The following is a 15,768-nucleotide window of genomic DNA, read 5'->3' on the forward strand; positions in this document are numbered from 1 at the left end:
TCTTCCCAGTCTTTCTAAATGCCCCTTTGTTCATTTACTTTTAGGGGACTTTTTAAAAAGAGCCCTGAACAGAAATTTTTGTTAAGGTTCTAAAAATCATAACTTTCAAACCCTTTGTAATTATTCAACTATTTGTTTATAACTATTCAAGTTATTGTAACTCTTTGCATAGATTAATTTAAATTTTACCAGTTAAGGCAAAATTTTGGATTTCTTTCCAAGTTCTTTAATTACTATCTTATAAGAAGTGAGATCATGCTTTTTTTTTTTTAAAGGTCATATATGCTGCCATTAAATAAAACGATGCTGCAGTTAGACAATCTTTGGCACAAATCTTAGAGATGTGACCAATAGAAAATTACTTGACCTTTTTGAGACTCAGTTTTATTATCTGTGAAAAGGGGATATTTCTACATATCTGACAGGGTTTGTGTGAAGTTTAGACATAATACATGTAAAATGCTTAATAAAGGGGATATTTATTACGTTCTCAATAGATGAGAATAGGTACTCAAATGGGAGCTTTCATATCGTGACCATCATCATATTTGACGTATACATGAAAAGCAATGTGGTTAGCAGTCCTCTGGAGCAGGACTGACTGGGTTCAAATCTGGACTCTGGCACTTATCTAAGGTGACTTTGGGTATGTCCCTATTCTCTCTGTGCCTAATAGTAATGCTTGCCTCATAGAATTGTTCTGAGGATGAATGAGTTGATACATATAAAGAACTTAGTACCACGCCTGGCTCGTGGGAAATACTTTATATATGTTAGCTGTTATTATTTTCTAGAAATTTGAGGGCCAAAGTTAGACATGCAGAAATTTGTTTAATGCATTTGTTTAAACAACAAGGACTTACTGTATAGCACAGGGAACTATATTCAATATCTTGTAATAACCTATAATGGGAGAGAATCTGAAAAAGAATATATATGTATAACTGAATCACTTTGCTGTACACCTGAAACTAACACACCGCTGTAAATCAACTATACTTAAATATAAAAAAGCAATTGTTTAAAGATAGTTGTTTAAAGACATCTTGGTCCCTCCGAAGTTGGTTTGGGAATAAATAGTTATTGTTACATTATTGTTAGGACAATGCTAACTTTGAAAAACATGTCTACTTTTGCCGGTACTTTAGCCACTTCCTCTGTCTCATTGGAGGAAAGTCAACAATGGCCTTTACCAAGAAAGCAACTGAGAAGCGGCATAACCCGGTGCAAAGCATCTGTAGAAAAATCCAAGCCATCCAAAAGAGAGAAGAGAGTACACGTCCCATCCAACAGATTATCAAATACCAATCTAGCAGGTTTGACAGTCCACAGACTAACCCCAAGAAAGACTTTGAAGAGGTACTGAAGAAAATGACGACTGCTCCCATTCCTCTGCCCGACCCTCGCTCCTCAAGTCCTGAGAAAGTTGGTGCCTTTACTTCACGTCCTCAACGAGTGTCTCCAAGAACCCCACCCATCTCTCATCTCAGCTCTCCCGAGAATGCAACATACTCTCTTATCCTCACAAGTTCGGAAAACATCTCCAGGCCTAGATCACAGAGCTCCCAGAATTACACATCTTTGATACCGCAGATCAGAAAAAGGGAACTCTTCTCTAACAAGGATTTGAAAGACTGTTGTAGTGAAAATGATTTTAGTGCCTTAACACTTGACTTTGATTCCACCTCTAATCAGAACTCTGAATTTTTTACTCGTCAGGATTCAGTGGTGAAAAAATTATCTCTGAATGAAGAGGGTAAATATTCATCTTTTAATATTTGTTCTTCCGATAAAGCCTTGAGCATATCACTATGAGAATACCTGAACTAAAATGAAATACCAGTGTACATTATCAAAACTTGGAGGGAAGTATCCATCTTTCCCTTAAAATTGTTTTTTCCTCTCTTAAAAAACTCTTATATGTGAAATATAAGTATTTTCTATGCTTTCAATTATAAACCTGATAGAAATTCTAGATTGTATTTACAATCATAATCATTGGCATTTCTCTGCTGACCTGAAAACAAACTTTCTCCTGGGCAAATTAGAATGTTGTGATGGGAATACATAGATACAGGGGAGCTAAAATTCATATAGTTCCAACATGCCTTGCTGAAAACTACCATTTTAGCATTTTGTGTGTGTGTGAGAGTAAAACATGTAAGAAAATGTAGAGCCAATAAAGTAGACCAGGGGAGAATGTAAATTTTGGAGGCCAATTTCAATGAAATTTTGGAATTCTATTTAGGGGATTGCCTACAGAGTCCCATATATGATAGGCCCTGAAAAACAAAACAATGTAAAATGGCACATTTTCTGTAGAGCTAGTCTTTACGTTCCCTCTATTTTTCCTTAAAATATTTCTATTTGTGCTACACTATTTGCTTTTTCACAGAGTGCTTCTAACATTACAGGGCAGTAAAGCTCATTTCCCTCTTCTTCATCTCTCCTTTTATTCTACCTTTATAAAACTTATAAGGAAAGGAAAATGACTAATCAGAGACCCTTCAAGACCACTTTCCCTGCTTGATCTATTCAAGTTAAGTAACCAGTATTGTGGACTGCTCTTTATTTAAATATGTTTTCTTTGTTAAAATTAAAACAAACAAAAATTAGCAATTAAGCATATTAGCACAGAAAAGCATCTGGATATGCAAACTTTTTCTTCTACTAGGGTGGAAACAAGGAACTGATGATGGCAAGGAAGATGTAACCTATAGCAATAACGGGACCTGTGAAGAGGAGTTGCTTACAAGTATTTTTAATGCATGTGACACCAAATGCAGAGGTCAGTCGAAAATTATTCTGCTCAGATGTTCGGTGGTACTCATCAAGTCATTGTACTTTCTATTGTGAGAGAAAGGGAAATGGTTTATGTGTGCTGCTCTGTGTATCTGTGTCTACACACGTGGTGGGTGCAACCTAATTTGGGAGGAAGGGTGGCTATCTAGATGTTGGTTAATTTCTTTGTCCCTGTTTTGCATATTTTTACCAGTGTCTTGAATGATTTTATTGAGCTTATCAACTGATTTACCAGCTGCAATCATTGACTGGAACTACTTACCTCTCATAGTTGTTGCCTCACAAGAAGTATATACTTCATACGTATAAAACTGCTACACAAATTTAGCTCAAATTTTTGAGTTAATTTTAGATTTTCACTTCTGTTTTTCTTAGAGATGTGTTCTTTTTAAAATTTCCGCAAGTAATTTCTAACATGGAAATGGCTCGTGACCAATGTAATAAAATTAATAATATATAGAAAAGAAGAGAAAAAAACTCATCAGTAATCCTGTTTCCCTGAGTAAGCATTGTTAATGATTTGTTATATGACCTTCCACAAATTCCTTGGTCAATATGGCGTTGTTTTATTTGGATTAAAACTTTTTTATTATAGAACATTAATTACAAACGTATACAGGAGTAAAGAGGTATAACCCTTATATATGTGCCATAAATAATGATGTCTCTTTGCTAGCCCCACCCACTTTCCTCTCCTCCACTCTGGATTAGTTTGAGACAAATCCAAGATATCATATTATTTCACCTGTAAATATTTCAGTACGTTCAAAAGATAAAGACTGATTTCAGACACAACTATGCAATGTCATTTTCATGACTAAAAAGGTGACATAATTTCTTAATATCAAATATCTTATCAGCATTTGTTTTCTCATTTGTGTGAGAAATTTATTTTTTCTTAAACAGTTTATTTGTTCAAATCAATATCCAAGAAAAGTTTGTTCATTGTTATTGGTCGTCTAGCTTATCTCTATGTTCCCTTCCTATTCTCTCTTTTTTGTATTTTAAGTTATTTGTTAATGAAACTGGTTCTTTTATCTCATAGTTTCCCCCAGTCTGAATTCTGGTGATTGTGTGGTCATAGAAACACAACCTGTTTCTTTGTCCCCTACATTTAGAGGTTTGATCAGATAAAAGTTTTGTATCTTTTTTGGGCAAGATTCCACATAGACGGTGTATATGTTTTTATCAGAAGACAAAACTATTTGAGGATGAAGGCCTAGATTTATTCTTTCATTAGGTGTTGCTAAAGGTGATAGTCTATTATTCCTTCCTATTTTATCAGCTGGAATATCTATAAAAAGAAACTCTACCCTGCCTAGCAACTATTTGGCTCTGGCTGAGTCTTGTTTCCCAAAGGAAAGGCAGGATAAAAGCTTGATTGTGCTTCTGATTGAGAGTAAATTGCAGATATTGTGCCTTTTTACCCCTAAGTACATCAGTGTGTATTTCCTACAAAGAAGGACATTTGCATGAACACAGAATGATTGTCAAAATTAGGATATTTAACCTTGATACAATATTATTATCTAATTTAAAGGTCAATATTCAAATTTTGTCAATTTTCCCAATAATATTCTTTATAGATTTTTTGTTTCCATGTCTAGGATCGAATTCAGTTGTCACATCTCTTTAGTCTCCTTAAATCTGGAGGAGTTCCTCCATTCCTTGTCTTTTATGACCTTGAAATTTTTGAAGAGTATATGCCAGTTACTTTGTAGAACATCTGATATTTCCTCTTGATTATTCAGGTTATAGATTTTTGCAGGCACACTACGGAAGTGATGTTATGTTCTTCTCCGTACAATATATCAGGATTTTTAACTTTGATCACTTGATTAGTGTGGTGTCTGCCAAATATCCCTATTGTAAAGTTACTATTTTTCCTTTATAATGTCTATAAAAAATCAATCAGTCGATCTAAGAAAGAAATGGAAAATTTTATTCGAGGCAAATTGAGGATTATAACTCAGGAACAGCCTTTCAGAAAGCTCTGAGAACTGTTCTGTCTGTTAAAGGTCAAAGCATATTTTGAGACAGAGGGCTGTACATTAAACGACATATTATTGACAGTCTACACAATGCAGATCTAAGCATACAAAGCGAGTAGTGGCTCATGGGTCATCGTGGCTCCTTACAAGATTAGGAAGGAAGGTTATGTCCTGAGCATTTGTCTTGCTGATGCTAGGAGAATGTTGCTCTTTATGGTTGAGCAGGTATTTCTGCTGACGGGGATGTTTGGGATGCGTAATGTAGATACACAATGCACAGTAGAGGGGAGAGAGGGGGCCAAAGAGCAGAGAAACTATTTTATGGTTAAATTTTCCTTGACTTGCCTTGGAATATGAATTTTTATTTCATCAGTAATTAATAAATAATTTATGGGAAGATACTTTGAATCTACGTAAACATCCTGTTCCTCATCAAACTTTCACTCACTAGTTTTAGCATCTGTGATATTATGATTTATTATAAGTAGTATATATTTGGTCTTTGTCCCATTTTTGGCACAGAGCTCCTAAAACCACTAGAATTTCGTAAGTGATGAGAGCAATAAAGGTGCCTTTTTTACGTTAATCAAATGACTTTTGGACCCCACCTTAGGATGAGGGCTAGTTGCCAGTGGAGCCAATCATGTGATTAGGTGGTTGGAACTTTCAGTCCCACTCCCCAGACCTCCAGGGAGGGGAGAGGGAATGAAGATTGAGTTTCATCACCAATGGCCAATGATCTAATCAATCATGCCTATGTAACGAAGCCACCATAAAAACCCAAAAGGAGAGGTTTCGAAAGCTTCCACGTGGAGATTTGGAAAGTGTGGCATGCTGGGCAGAGCACAGAAGCTCCATGCCCTTTCCCCATACCTTGCCCTATACATCTCTTCCATCTGGCTGTTCCTGAGTTATATCCTTGTATAATAAACTGGTGATATAGTAAGTAAAAAATTTCTTTGAGTTCTGTGAGTTGCTCTAGCAAATTAATGGAACACAAAGAGGAGTCATGGGACCCTCCAATCTATAGTTGGTCCATCAGAAGCACAGGTGACAACCTGGCCTTGCATTGGTGTCTACAGGGGGTGGGGTCAGTTTTGTAAGACTGAGCCATTAACCTGTGGCTCTGACACTATCACCACATAGATAATATCAGAATTGGGTTGAACTGTAGAACACCCAGTGTCTTGAGAATTGCTTGGATGTGTGTATGTTGTAGGGTGGGGTAGGGGGTAGGGGGAAGAACCCTATACATTGGAATTGGTGATCAGAAACATAGCATCTACTGATATTTCTTGCCTAAATCAATTCTTACCATGGTGGTTGCCAAATAGAAAATTTTCAGTTTCCAATATTGTTTCTATATTTTTTACTTGTCATTCTATCACCAGGGTTTTACCATTTCTCTAATTAAATGAATTAATATCACTATGAATTTCTGGACTCTTCTTAATTCAGTATATATAATCTGTTACTATCATTATTTATTTTGATGCTCAAAGTGTCCCAGAGTTGGCCAGCAAGATATTCTTTAAGCTGGCTCCTGTGTCTGTTTGCGTTGTCCCCATCTTTCTTTGAGCATCTCATTACTTCCTGGAGCAACCAGGTGTCCCAGGTACTAACACTTTTGAGACATCCCCATCCTTTTTAGTAGCTTCCTTGTTTTCCCTAGTATTATAAAAGTCTTTAGGCTTATCTCATACATTTCCTGCCCCAACCTTGGAATTAGTTATTTCTTCAAGGGTCCATGGTTCCTTTTAATGGGAAATAATATATAGAGACCACAATCTGGGCACAGGGGATGGTGGTTGTTTCTAGGCATTTTCAGTGGGCAGACCTAAGAAGTACTTAAAAATTTTGAAGATAAATTGAATTATGAGTTCATAGTCTTCCTTCTAAAGCAAATTCAGGACTACAGGGTTTTTACTCATCTCATATTCTGTATGCCCTTTTCCAACCACAGAAAATCTTGGTTCTCAGTGACACCAGTATAAATGTTCCTTTGCTTTATTCTACAGTACATACACAATGGTTTCAGATGAGCAGTACCCAAACTACTTATGTTGTTTCCTGTTGCTGAATTACCACAAACTTGGTGGCTTGAAACAACACACATTTACTACCTCACAATTCCTGTGAATCGGGAATTCACACATGGTTTACATGGGTCCTCTGTTAAGGAACTCACTCACAAGGCTGCAGTCAAGATATTGGCCAGGGCAGCTGTCTCATCTGTGGCTCGACTGGGGAATGAGCTGCTTTAGGTGGCAGAATTTAGTTTCTTGCAGTTGTAGTACTGAGGGCTTCAGAGTCTTGCTGCTGTCAGCTGGACAGTTTCTTACTAGTTGGACCTCTAAACATAGGTAGTCCATAATATGGCAGTTTGCCTCTTCAAAGCCAGCAAGGGAATGACTCCAGCAAGATAGGCACTGTGATCTTATGTAACTTAATCATGCAATTATATACACGTAATCCTGTCTCCTTTGCCATATTCTACTGGTTAGAAGCAAGTCCCAGGTCATGCCCACACTCAAGGGAGGAGACTACACAGGGGTGCAAACATTAGGAGGCAGGGATCATAAAGGGGCACCCTGGAGTCTGTCCACCTCACCACCACAATGGTTTAAGGCTTGTTTTTGGTCATTCTTTTCTCCTTAAGCTATATACAACAAGTTCCCTAAGTATGTATGGGAATGTTCCCAGACTCGCTTTATAATCTGCTTTTTCTCACTGAAAAATTTCGAGTACTTGTCTGGGTCAACAAATTTGCTTTATATACTGTACTTTTGGGGGATGTAACATAATATATTTAAACAATATGTCTCAATTGGATATTTTTTTTCTCTATTATAAACAGCACCATAATGATCCATAATGAACATTCTCATAGCAAAACATTTGCCTATACTCTTAATTATATTGGTAGGATGAATGGGACTTATTTATTCCCCCAAAGCCTCTCTGTTTGGACAGAAGTTAAGGAACTATTTCCCTGAAGAAAATAAGGAAGCTCCACTGAAGGGAGATGGGAGATGTATTAGAAATAGAACCAATGGGTGTGTGTGTGTGTGTGTGTGTGTGTGTGTGCATGTGTAATGTACATAAAGAGATTTATTGTAAAGAATTGACTCACGTGATTATGGAAGCAGACAAGTTCTAAGATCTGCAGGGTGAGTGAGCAAGCTGGAGACCTGGAGAGCTGATGATGGTTTAGTCCCAGTCAGCGTCCAAAGACCTGAGAAGCAGGAGAGAACCTGTCCAGAGGTCGACAGGCTGAAAACTGAGAAGGAGCTGATGTTTTTGTTTGAGTCCAAAGTCAGGAAAAAAGACAAGTCCCAGTTCAAAGGCTGTCATGCAGGAAGAACTCTCTCTCACTTGGGGAAGGGTCTGCCTTTTTGTTCTATCCAGGCCCACACACATTAGGGAGGGCAGTCTGTGTTACTTAGTCTACCAGTTTAAATGTTGATCTCATTCAAAAACACCCTGACAGAAGCAACCGAATCACTTCCCACAAGTGATTATTGAATGCATATGTCGTTCTTATTTAGATCTCACAACACCTCTGTGTAGTAGGCATCGTCTCACAGACAAGGACACTGAGGCTCAGAGAGGTTGAGTGATTTTCCCAGAGCCACCCAGCTGATACAGTCCAGAGCCAAGATTTGACCCTAGTCTGTTAGACTCCAACCCAAGGCCAGTGCTCTTTTTACTCTGTGATACCAACTCAGCAGTACTGCGAGGGTTATAAGGCACGTTTAGGTTCCCAAGGGACCTAAAAGAGTTAAGTGCCTCACTTTTAAAAAATAATCTTTCCTCACCTTTTAAAACTAACTTGGCTTTCTTCTTCCTAAGGCTCAGTCAGAGTTACCAAAGTAATAGATTACCTGAGACAAACAACTAGTCAAGGTTCTGAAGATGGTAGCCTTGAGGAGCTGTGGAACATGCTCGATCCTGAGAAGAGAGACATGCATGTGAATCTGGAAACCTTCCAGGCCATCATGAGAGAATGGATAGCTCACTGCAGAAACAAATGGTAATCATCGTCCCAGCAGGACGTGTTTTCACGTTCTGTTTTAACAATTGCTTACAATGAATGCTAATCACTGTTTTCTGCACTGATGGAAATACTGTAATCTGGTGCTTCTCACACTTGAGCATGCACTGGACTCACCTAAATGATATTATACCTGATTGTTGGGTATCTCCACCATGATTGAGTAGGTCTGGGGTTAAGCCTGATAGTCTGCATTTCTAGCATGTTTCCAGGTGACACTGATACTGATGGGGGGAGTTGGTTGGGGGGGTGATGGGCACACTTTGAGAACCTATTATGTTAATTATGATAACATTCATTTATTGTGATTAGGGGCAGCACATATTATTACATTCTTCTGGCATAGGAGTCAAGCAAATTATTGGTACTGACCACCAAGTCACCAAATGCATTTAAATTCAGCGTGAACTCCCTTTTAAGGTCAGTGGGGAGATGTAGTCAGTGAGTGTAATTTAGAAGCCTAGAATATAGGGAGGCTAAAAGGAAAAGGAAAGGATGGTGAAGCTGAAAAAAGGAGAAGGAGAATGGTACCCATGAGATCAGGTGCCCTGGGCGGATACTGGAGAAGCATCATCTTATTTCACAGGAAGCCTAATCCTTTGGCTTTTTTTTTTTTTTTTTTTTTTTTTAAATGAAATGAGGTTAAGGATTTTTTTTTTTTTTAAGACAATCAGATGTTATTTATTTATTTATTTATGGCTGTGTTGGGTCTTCGTTTCTGTGCGAGGGCTTTCTCTAGTTGTGGCAAGTGGGGGCCACTCTTCATCGCGGTGCGCGGGCCTCTCACTATCGCGGCCTCTCCCGCTGCGGAGCACAGGCTCCAGACGCGCAGGCTCAGTAGTTGTGGCTCACGGGCCCAGTTGCTCCGCGGCATGTGGGATCCTCCCAGACCAGGGCTCGAACCCGTGTCCCCTGCATTGGCAGGCGGATTCTCAACCACTGCGCCACGAGGAAAGCCCAATCCTTTGGCTTTTACTCAGCCACCAATCTCCAGCTACCAGCTGATATGTACTAGGGGTTTTCTTAAAGAATGCTTTAAAGCCCAAACGGTGGCAAAACTTGCTAGATTTCATGCGGGGTTAGGATGTATATGTTTCAGGAAGGGGGACCCGTTCCGAGGCCTGAGAGTGGACTCTTGTGTAACACTCAGAAATGAATTGTCCAAGGAGACACATGTGCTGACAAAGCAAGAGACTTAATTGGGAAGCGGTGCCCAGGTGGAGAGCAGCAGGGTAAGGGAACCCAGGAGTACTGCTCTGCCACGTGGCTCGCAGTCTCGGGTTTTGTGGTAATGGGGTTAGTTTCCGGGTTGTCTCTGACCCATCATTCTGACTCAGGGTCCTCCCTGGTGGCGTGCGCATCCCTCTGCCGAGATGGATTCCAGCGTGCGGGTTTCTGGGAGGTTGGCAGGACATATAGTCTCTCCTTCCTCTTTTTGGCTCCTCCCAAATTCTCCTGGTTAGTTTTCTGAGGTAGCACTGTGTTTGTTTTTTTTTTGGCTGTGTTGGGTTTTTCGTTGCTGCACACGGGCTTTCTCTAGTTGCGGCGAGCAGGGGCTACTCTTCGTTGCAGTGCGCGGGCTTCTCATTGTAGTGGCTTCTCTTGTTGCGGAGCACAGGCTCTAGGCGTGCAGGCTTCAGTAGTTGTGGCTCATGGGCTCTAGAGCGCAGGCTCAGTAATTGTAGCTCACGGGCCCAGCTGCTCCGCGGCATGTGGGATCTTCCCGGACCAGGGCTCGAACCCGTGTCCCCTGCATTGGCAGGGGGATTCTTAACCACTGCCCCACCAGGGAAGCCCAGTACTGTGTTCTTTATCGGGACCTCCTGTTGTGAGACAATTCATGCAAGTGGTTATCATCATGCCTGGCCAAGGCAGGCGGTTTTGGTCAATGGTTTCCTAATATATAATGACTTAAAAAATGTGACTGAGATGTTGTTTGCTATACATGAGTTAATTGTGAAGGCAAGATAAATATATATAAAAATATCTAATCTTACTAGTAATCAAAGAAATGCAAATAAAGAGAACATATCATTTTTGCCTATCAGGTTAACAAAGATTTAGAAGACTGACTCTATCCCATGTTATCAGGGCAGGGGGAGAAATAGGCCCCCTCATACTTTGTTGGTAATAGTGTAAGTTGGCACAGTTTTTCACGGGCAATTTAGGAATGTGTATCAAACCCTTAAAAATATGTAATGTGGTCAAATAATATAACTTCAGGAAAAATAACCAATCATATACTCTCTCTATATATGCAGAATGTTGTTTATGATAGTGATAAATAGAAGCAATGTAAATATTTAAAAGCAGATATTTGGACAAATGACTTACAATACTTCCATACCAATTAGAATCCTAATTAGTCACTCAAAATTATAATTAGATAAATATTTGACAAGAGAAATATTCATATGTATTTATTTCAAACAATCGGCCATAGATCTGTATATGTAGTATGATCCCTTATTTGTCAAGAAATAAAAATATGCGCAGAAAAGCTGGGAGGAATATACTCCGAAATGATTATTTCTGTACGATGATCTTAAGTTTGTGTCCTCTTTTCTTATGAATTTTCTATTCTTACTAAAATATTTAGGTTTGTGTAATAAAAATATCAATAATTCATTTATAAAGTGGAGTGAGGGCTAAAGAGAAAACTTATTTTTATAACAAATATAAAGGAAAAGAAAAAACATGGGAGATATAAATATGAAATATAAGAACAGGAACTCAGAAATGGTGATGGATGTAGATCTAGGAATAGTAAGAGTGATGTCTGAGTTATTCTGCTCAGTCATCTTCTGACAGACATCTCACATTGAAATGCAACGGGATGTAAGTACAAATTTAGTAGCTGCTCCAGAGAGATAATCTAAGGGTTTGGCATTTAGAAAGATTAAGTGACAAAGCTAAAATCATAGTATGAAGACTCTTGGAAAAGAAATGGTTGAAATTTTAATATGTTTATTTTGGGGTTTAGAGCTAGCATTGGTGTCCTGGATAGAGGCCTGTGAAGAGGGTTCCCCAAATTTCAAGTGTGAAATGTTCCAAAGTACAGTTAGTCTAGGTTCAACTTGGTTTTTCATGAGAAAGAGAAAAGAACACCATCAGTGTATCCCAAAGTACTAGTTGTTCGTGTCTTTTCTTTCCCAATTCTTTAAGGCCCAAGGTCTTGCTACCTCTACAAGTGTCCACTTATCCCTTTAAACTACATCAACTTCCTGACGCACTGAGACCTCCCATCCCCTAAGCACAGCTGCTGTACATCGACACCTACCTATTTCTGTGCGCACATTTTCTTTTCATGTTAGATTAAAAGTTTATGGAAGGTGGAGGTACGCCTTATGTTTCTTTTCTATGACCGTATTTAAGCACAGTGTTGGGTTCCAAGTAGTTGCTGAATGAATAGACGGTTTTAAAATTCAGAAAGAAAGACCTGAATAAGAAAGTACAGAGCACATCTGAAAAATTAGCTAAGCTTTGGTTTGGCAAAGAATCCTAGCTCATTGGTTTTGTTTTTTGGTTACAGGGAAGGAGTGAATAATGGATCAAGCAACAGAATGGGTAATTCTGCTTTGGAACAGGACAGCATAAAATCAGGTGGAGCAAGTATGAATGTGTTTCTTTGGGATTGTTCTGCCACTTTCTTGTGGTTTGGAGAAATGGATTTTTCATAAACCTCTCTTACATGTGTTTCAGTTAAGATGACCACAGATATAACAGATTCTGTATCACGGAGCTTTGAGGCTTTGGGTGGAGACATGTTTAAAGGAGTCTTGTAAGCATTCTTACTTACAATGCTTTCTTAAGTGCCTCAAGTTTTCTTATTTATTTTCTTATTTATTTCATAGATTTATGTATTTTATTTACAATAAAGTCACTTAGCTCTTCTTGTGTGTGTGTGGTAGGGCTCACATAATTTATTTTTAACTTTTACCTATTCTATCCCAATTGCATTAGAAGTAGTTTCACTAGGAACACAAATTATGGAAGATTAGTATGACATAAATTAACATTTTCTCACTCATGAAACGCTTCTCCTTCTTTGACTTCATGTGTTTTCCATGGAAAACAAATTCCATTTGAAGTAGAATTATGACATTGACCTTAAGCTCTTCGGGGGATTACTTTTAAAGCACTTCTTTAATAGATACTTTTAGATATGAATGAGAAAAGCTGTTTTCTGCTAAATGTGAGTTTTAGATATTAAGGGGAGGTGACTCTGTCCTTCCTTATTATTATTATTATTTTTTTTGCCCCACCACATGGCATGTGGCATGTGGGATCTTAGTTCCCAGACCAGGGATCGAACCCACGCCCGCTGCATTGGATGCACAGAGTCTTAACCACTGGACCTGTCCTTGCTTATTTTATCTTTGCCACTTCAGGTTTATCCGTGCAAAAATGGTGGAGTAGGACCCATGTAGCCAACCTGTGCTAAACTCTAAGAAAATATGGCAAAGAGGAAGAGAAGGCCTGGGACTCCATGAAACACACAGTCCTGACTCTCACAGCGTTTATGATCAAATGTCAGGGGCAAGAGTGACACCCACAAACATTAACAAGCTGTAGAAAATTATAGGAAAGATGAGTACTAAATTGTGAGCTTCAGGCTACAATTATAAGACTCTAGGAATTGTTTCCTAGTTAAAGGCCTATTCAAACCTGCCAAGATTCCTGACTGAAAGAGTACAGTGTCAGTTTATTTCAGGACTTTCCATAACCCAGGCAGAAATAGGAACTCTTCAGTGTAGACAGAGGCAGATGTTGGGAGCAAAGTGGAAAGGAAGAAATAAAAGCTGTAGAAGTCGACTTCACAAGTGGCAGATGCTAAATATCTGGGAATTTTGGAAAAATCTTTGATGCTATTGTAATAAGTACTTGAATAAATACTGTGTAAATAAACTACACTTATGAGGATGAATGAAGATAAAGTAGAAAATCTCACAGGAATATTTAAGCCTGTTTGGGCTTAACCATTCGCCTTACTTTGATAGGAAGGGATTAGAGATGTTGAAGATTATTCTCATTCATTCTTTCACCTGCAGAGAGGTGCCTGATTTGATTACCTGTGTAGCAGACCTGCATTTCAACAAGCAGAAATTGGAGGAGGAAAATAATAAGCTTAAATTGGCATTAGAAAGCTTGGAAGACGCAAACAGCCAGTTATCAGAGGACTGTACTGAATTGCGCCTTCAGATAAAAAGGTGAGCCGTGATGGGGTCACTGTGTGCTGGGAGCTTTCAGTTCTTTTTCCTTTTTTAAAAAAATAAATCTGTTTCTTATTGAGATATAATTCACATAGCAGAAAATTCACCCTTTTAAGGTATACAATTAATTCAGTGGTTTTTAGTATATTCACAAGGTTGTACAGCCATCACCATGATTTAATCCCAGAATATTTTCATCACTCCAAAAAGAAATCCCATACTGATTAGCAGTCACTCTCCATTTCCCCCTCCTCTCAGCCTCTGGCAACCACTAATCTACTTTCTATCTCTCTGGATTTGCCTGTTCTGGGCATTTTCATATACATGGAATCATACAGAATGTGACCTTTGTGTCTCACTTCTTTCACTTAGCATCACATTTCCAAAGCTCATCCATGTTGTAGCATATATCACTGCTTCATTCCTTTTTTATGGCTGCATAATATTCCATTGTATGGCTATACCTCAGTTAGGACACTTGGTTTATTTCCACTTTTTGACTCTTATGAATAGTACTGCTATGAACATTTGTGTACAAGTTTTTATGTGGACATACGTTTTCAGTTCTCTTGGGTGTATACCTAGGAGTGGAATTGCTGGGTAGTAACCTATACTTAGCATTGTGAGGAACTGCCAAACTGTTTTCCAAAGCAGCTGCACTATTTTACTTTCCCACCAGTAAGGTTTGTTAGTTCTTTTCTAGTGATAATGTTCTCTATGTCATTCAATCTCTGTGTAAGACCAGTATGCCTAAGGGTCAAGCGTGAATCCATCCCAACAGTCTGTGGTTCGGTAGAACTCTTACACTATGCAAAGTCCCATGCTAAGTATTATGAGAGATACATTGATGAGTCATGTTTAAAATGTACCCTCAGAGTACCTGTAGCCTAGAAGGATGATAAGAAATTTCATGACCTTAGCTTAAGATAGAAAGGGATAATGGACCTTGGAGACATACCAGATAAAGTGTCAGACACTGGTAAAATAGGTTGCTGGGAGATGTTTGAGCATCAGGAAACAAGCAACATGGCTCTCACAAAGTATGCGTGTACAGATGTTGTAGGTCTAAAATTCTGAACAGAGAAGTTCTAAGTTAACTTGAAAAGACAGTAAAGCATTCTGACCATGAACTCTTACCCTCATAATTTTTGACCAGCCTCCAAACCAATCTATAAAATTAAAAAAAATATATGCTAACCTCAAGCTCTCTCCATTCCATAATTGGCTTATTTATTATTTATTTGAAATATAATAATTCAAAGTTTCTTTTAAAAAGCAAGCAAAGTATGCTTTGGGTGAATGTGCCAGACAGGGCTTTCGGTTGCAAGTACTAGAAGCTGACCCTGGTTACTAGAAGCTGACTCTGGTTAAGTTAAGCAGTGAAGACATGTCTTAGAAGGGAATTGGGTAACTTGCAGGATGGACAGAAAGGCTAGAGAATCTGGGTGGACAGCGGGAATGCCAGTGTCTACAGAATTAAGCCTCCTCTTTTCTACCCCACCCACGATTCCCCCCCCCCAACAATCCTTCAGGATGAGCTTGTTTCCTGTCGGCACTCACAGCCTGTTTTTGATATTGTGCTGTTGTCCCATCATGGTATAATTTGCCTTCTGTGTTAATGTGTCCTCGTTAATGGGAGGAACCGTGTCTTATTTATCCTGGTTGCCCCAGCGCTTAGTAGAATGTCTGCTGTAGAAGAGCAATCCCT

The 15,768-nt window shown here is 38.8% G+C and overlaps 1 protein-coding gene across 1 annotated transcript in view; it reads left to right on the top strand.

The window, feature by feature from the left end:
* Positions 1-1,182: 1,182 nt before the first annotated feature.
* The window catches only part of LOC118902047 (inositol 1,4,5-triphosphate receptor associated 2), a 41,912-nt gene continuing 27,326 nt past the window's right edge, over positions 1,183-15,768 (top strand). Inside the window, exons 1-6 of the mRNA XM_036865926.1 lie at positions 1,183-1,756; positions 2,675-2,788; positions 8,646-8,826; positions 12,380-12,459; positions 12,550-12,628; positions 13,899-14,057. Of these exons, the coding sequence (XP_036721821.1) occupies positions 1,183-1,756; positions 2,675-2,788; positions 8,646-8,826; positions 12,380-12,459; positions 12,550-12,628; positions 13,899-14,057 (1,187 nt within the window). The remainder of the gene's footprint in view (positions 1,757-2,674; positions 2,789-8,645; positions 8,827-12,379; positions 12,460-12,549; positions 12,629-13,898; positions 14,058-15,768) is intronic.

Source organism: Balaenoptera musculus, chromosome 10, assembly GCF_009873245.2.
Source record: "Balaenoptera musculus isolate JJ_BM4_2016_0621 chromosome 10, mBalMus1.pri.v3, whole genome shotgun sequence".
NCBI classification, from domain to species: Eukaryota; Metazoa; Chordata; class Mammalia; order Artiodactyla; family Balaenopteridae; genus Balaenoptera; species Balaenoptera musculus.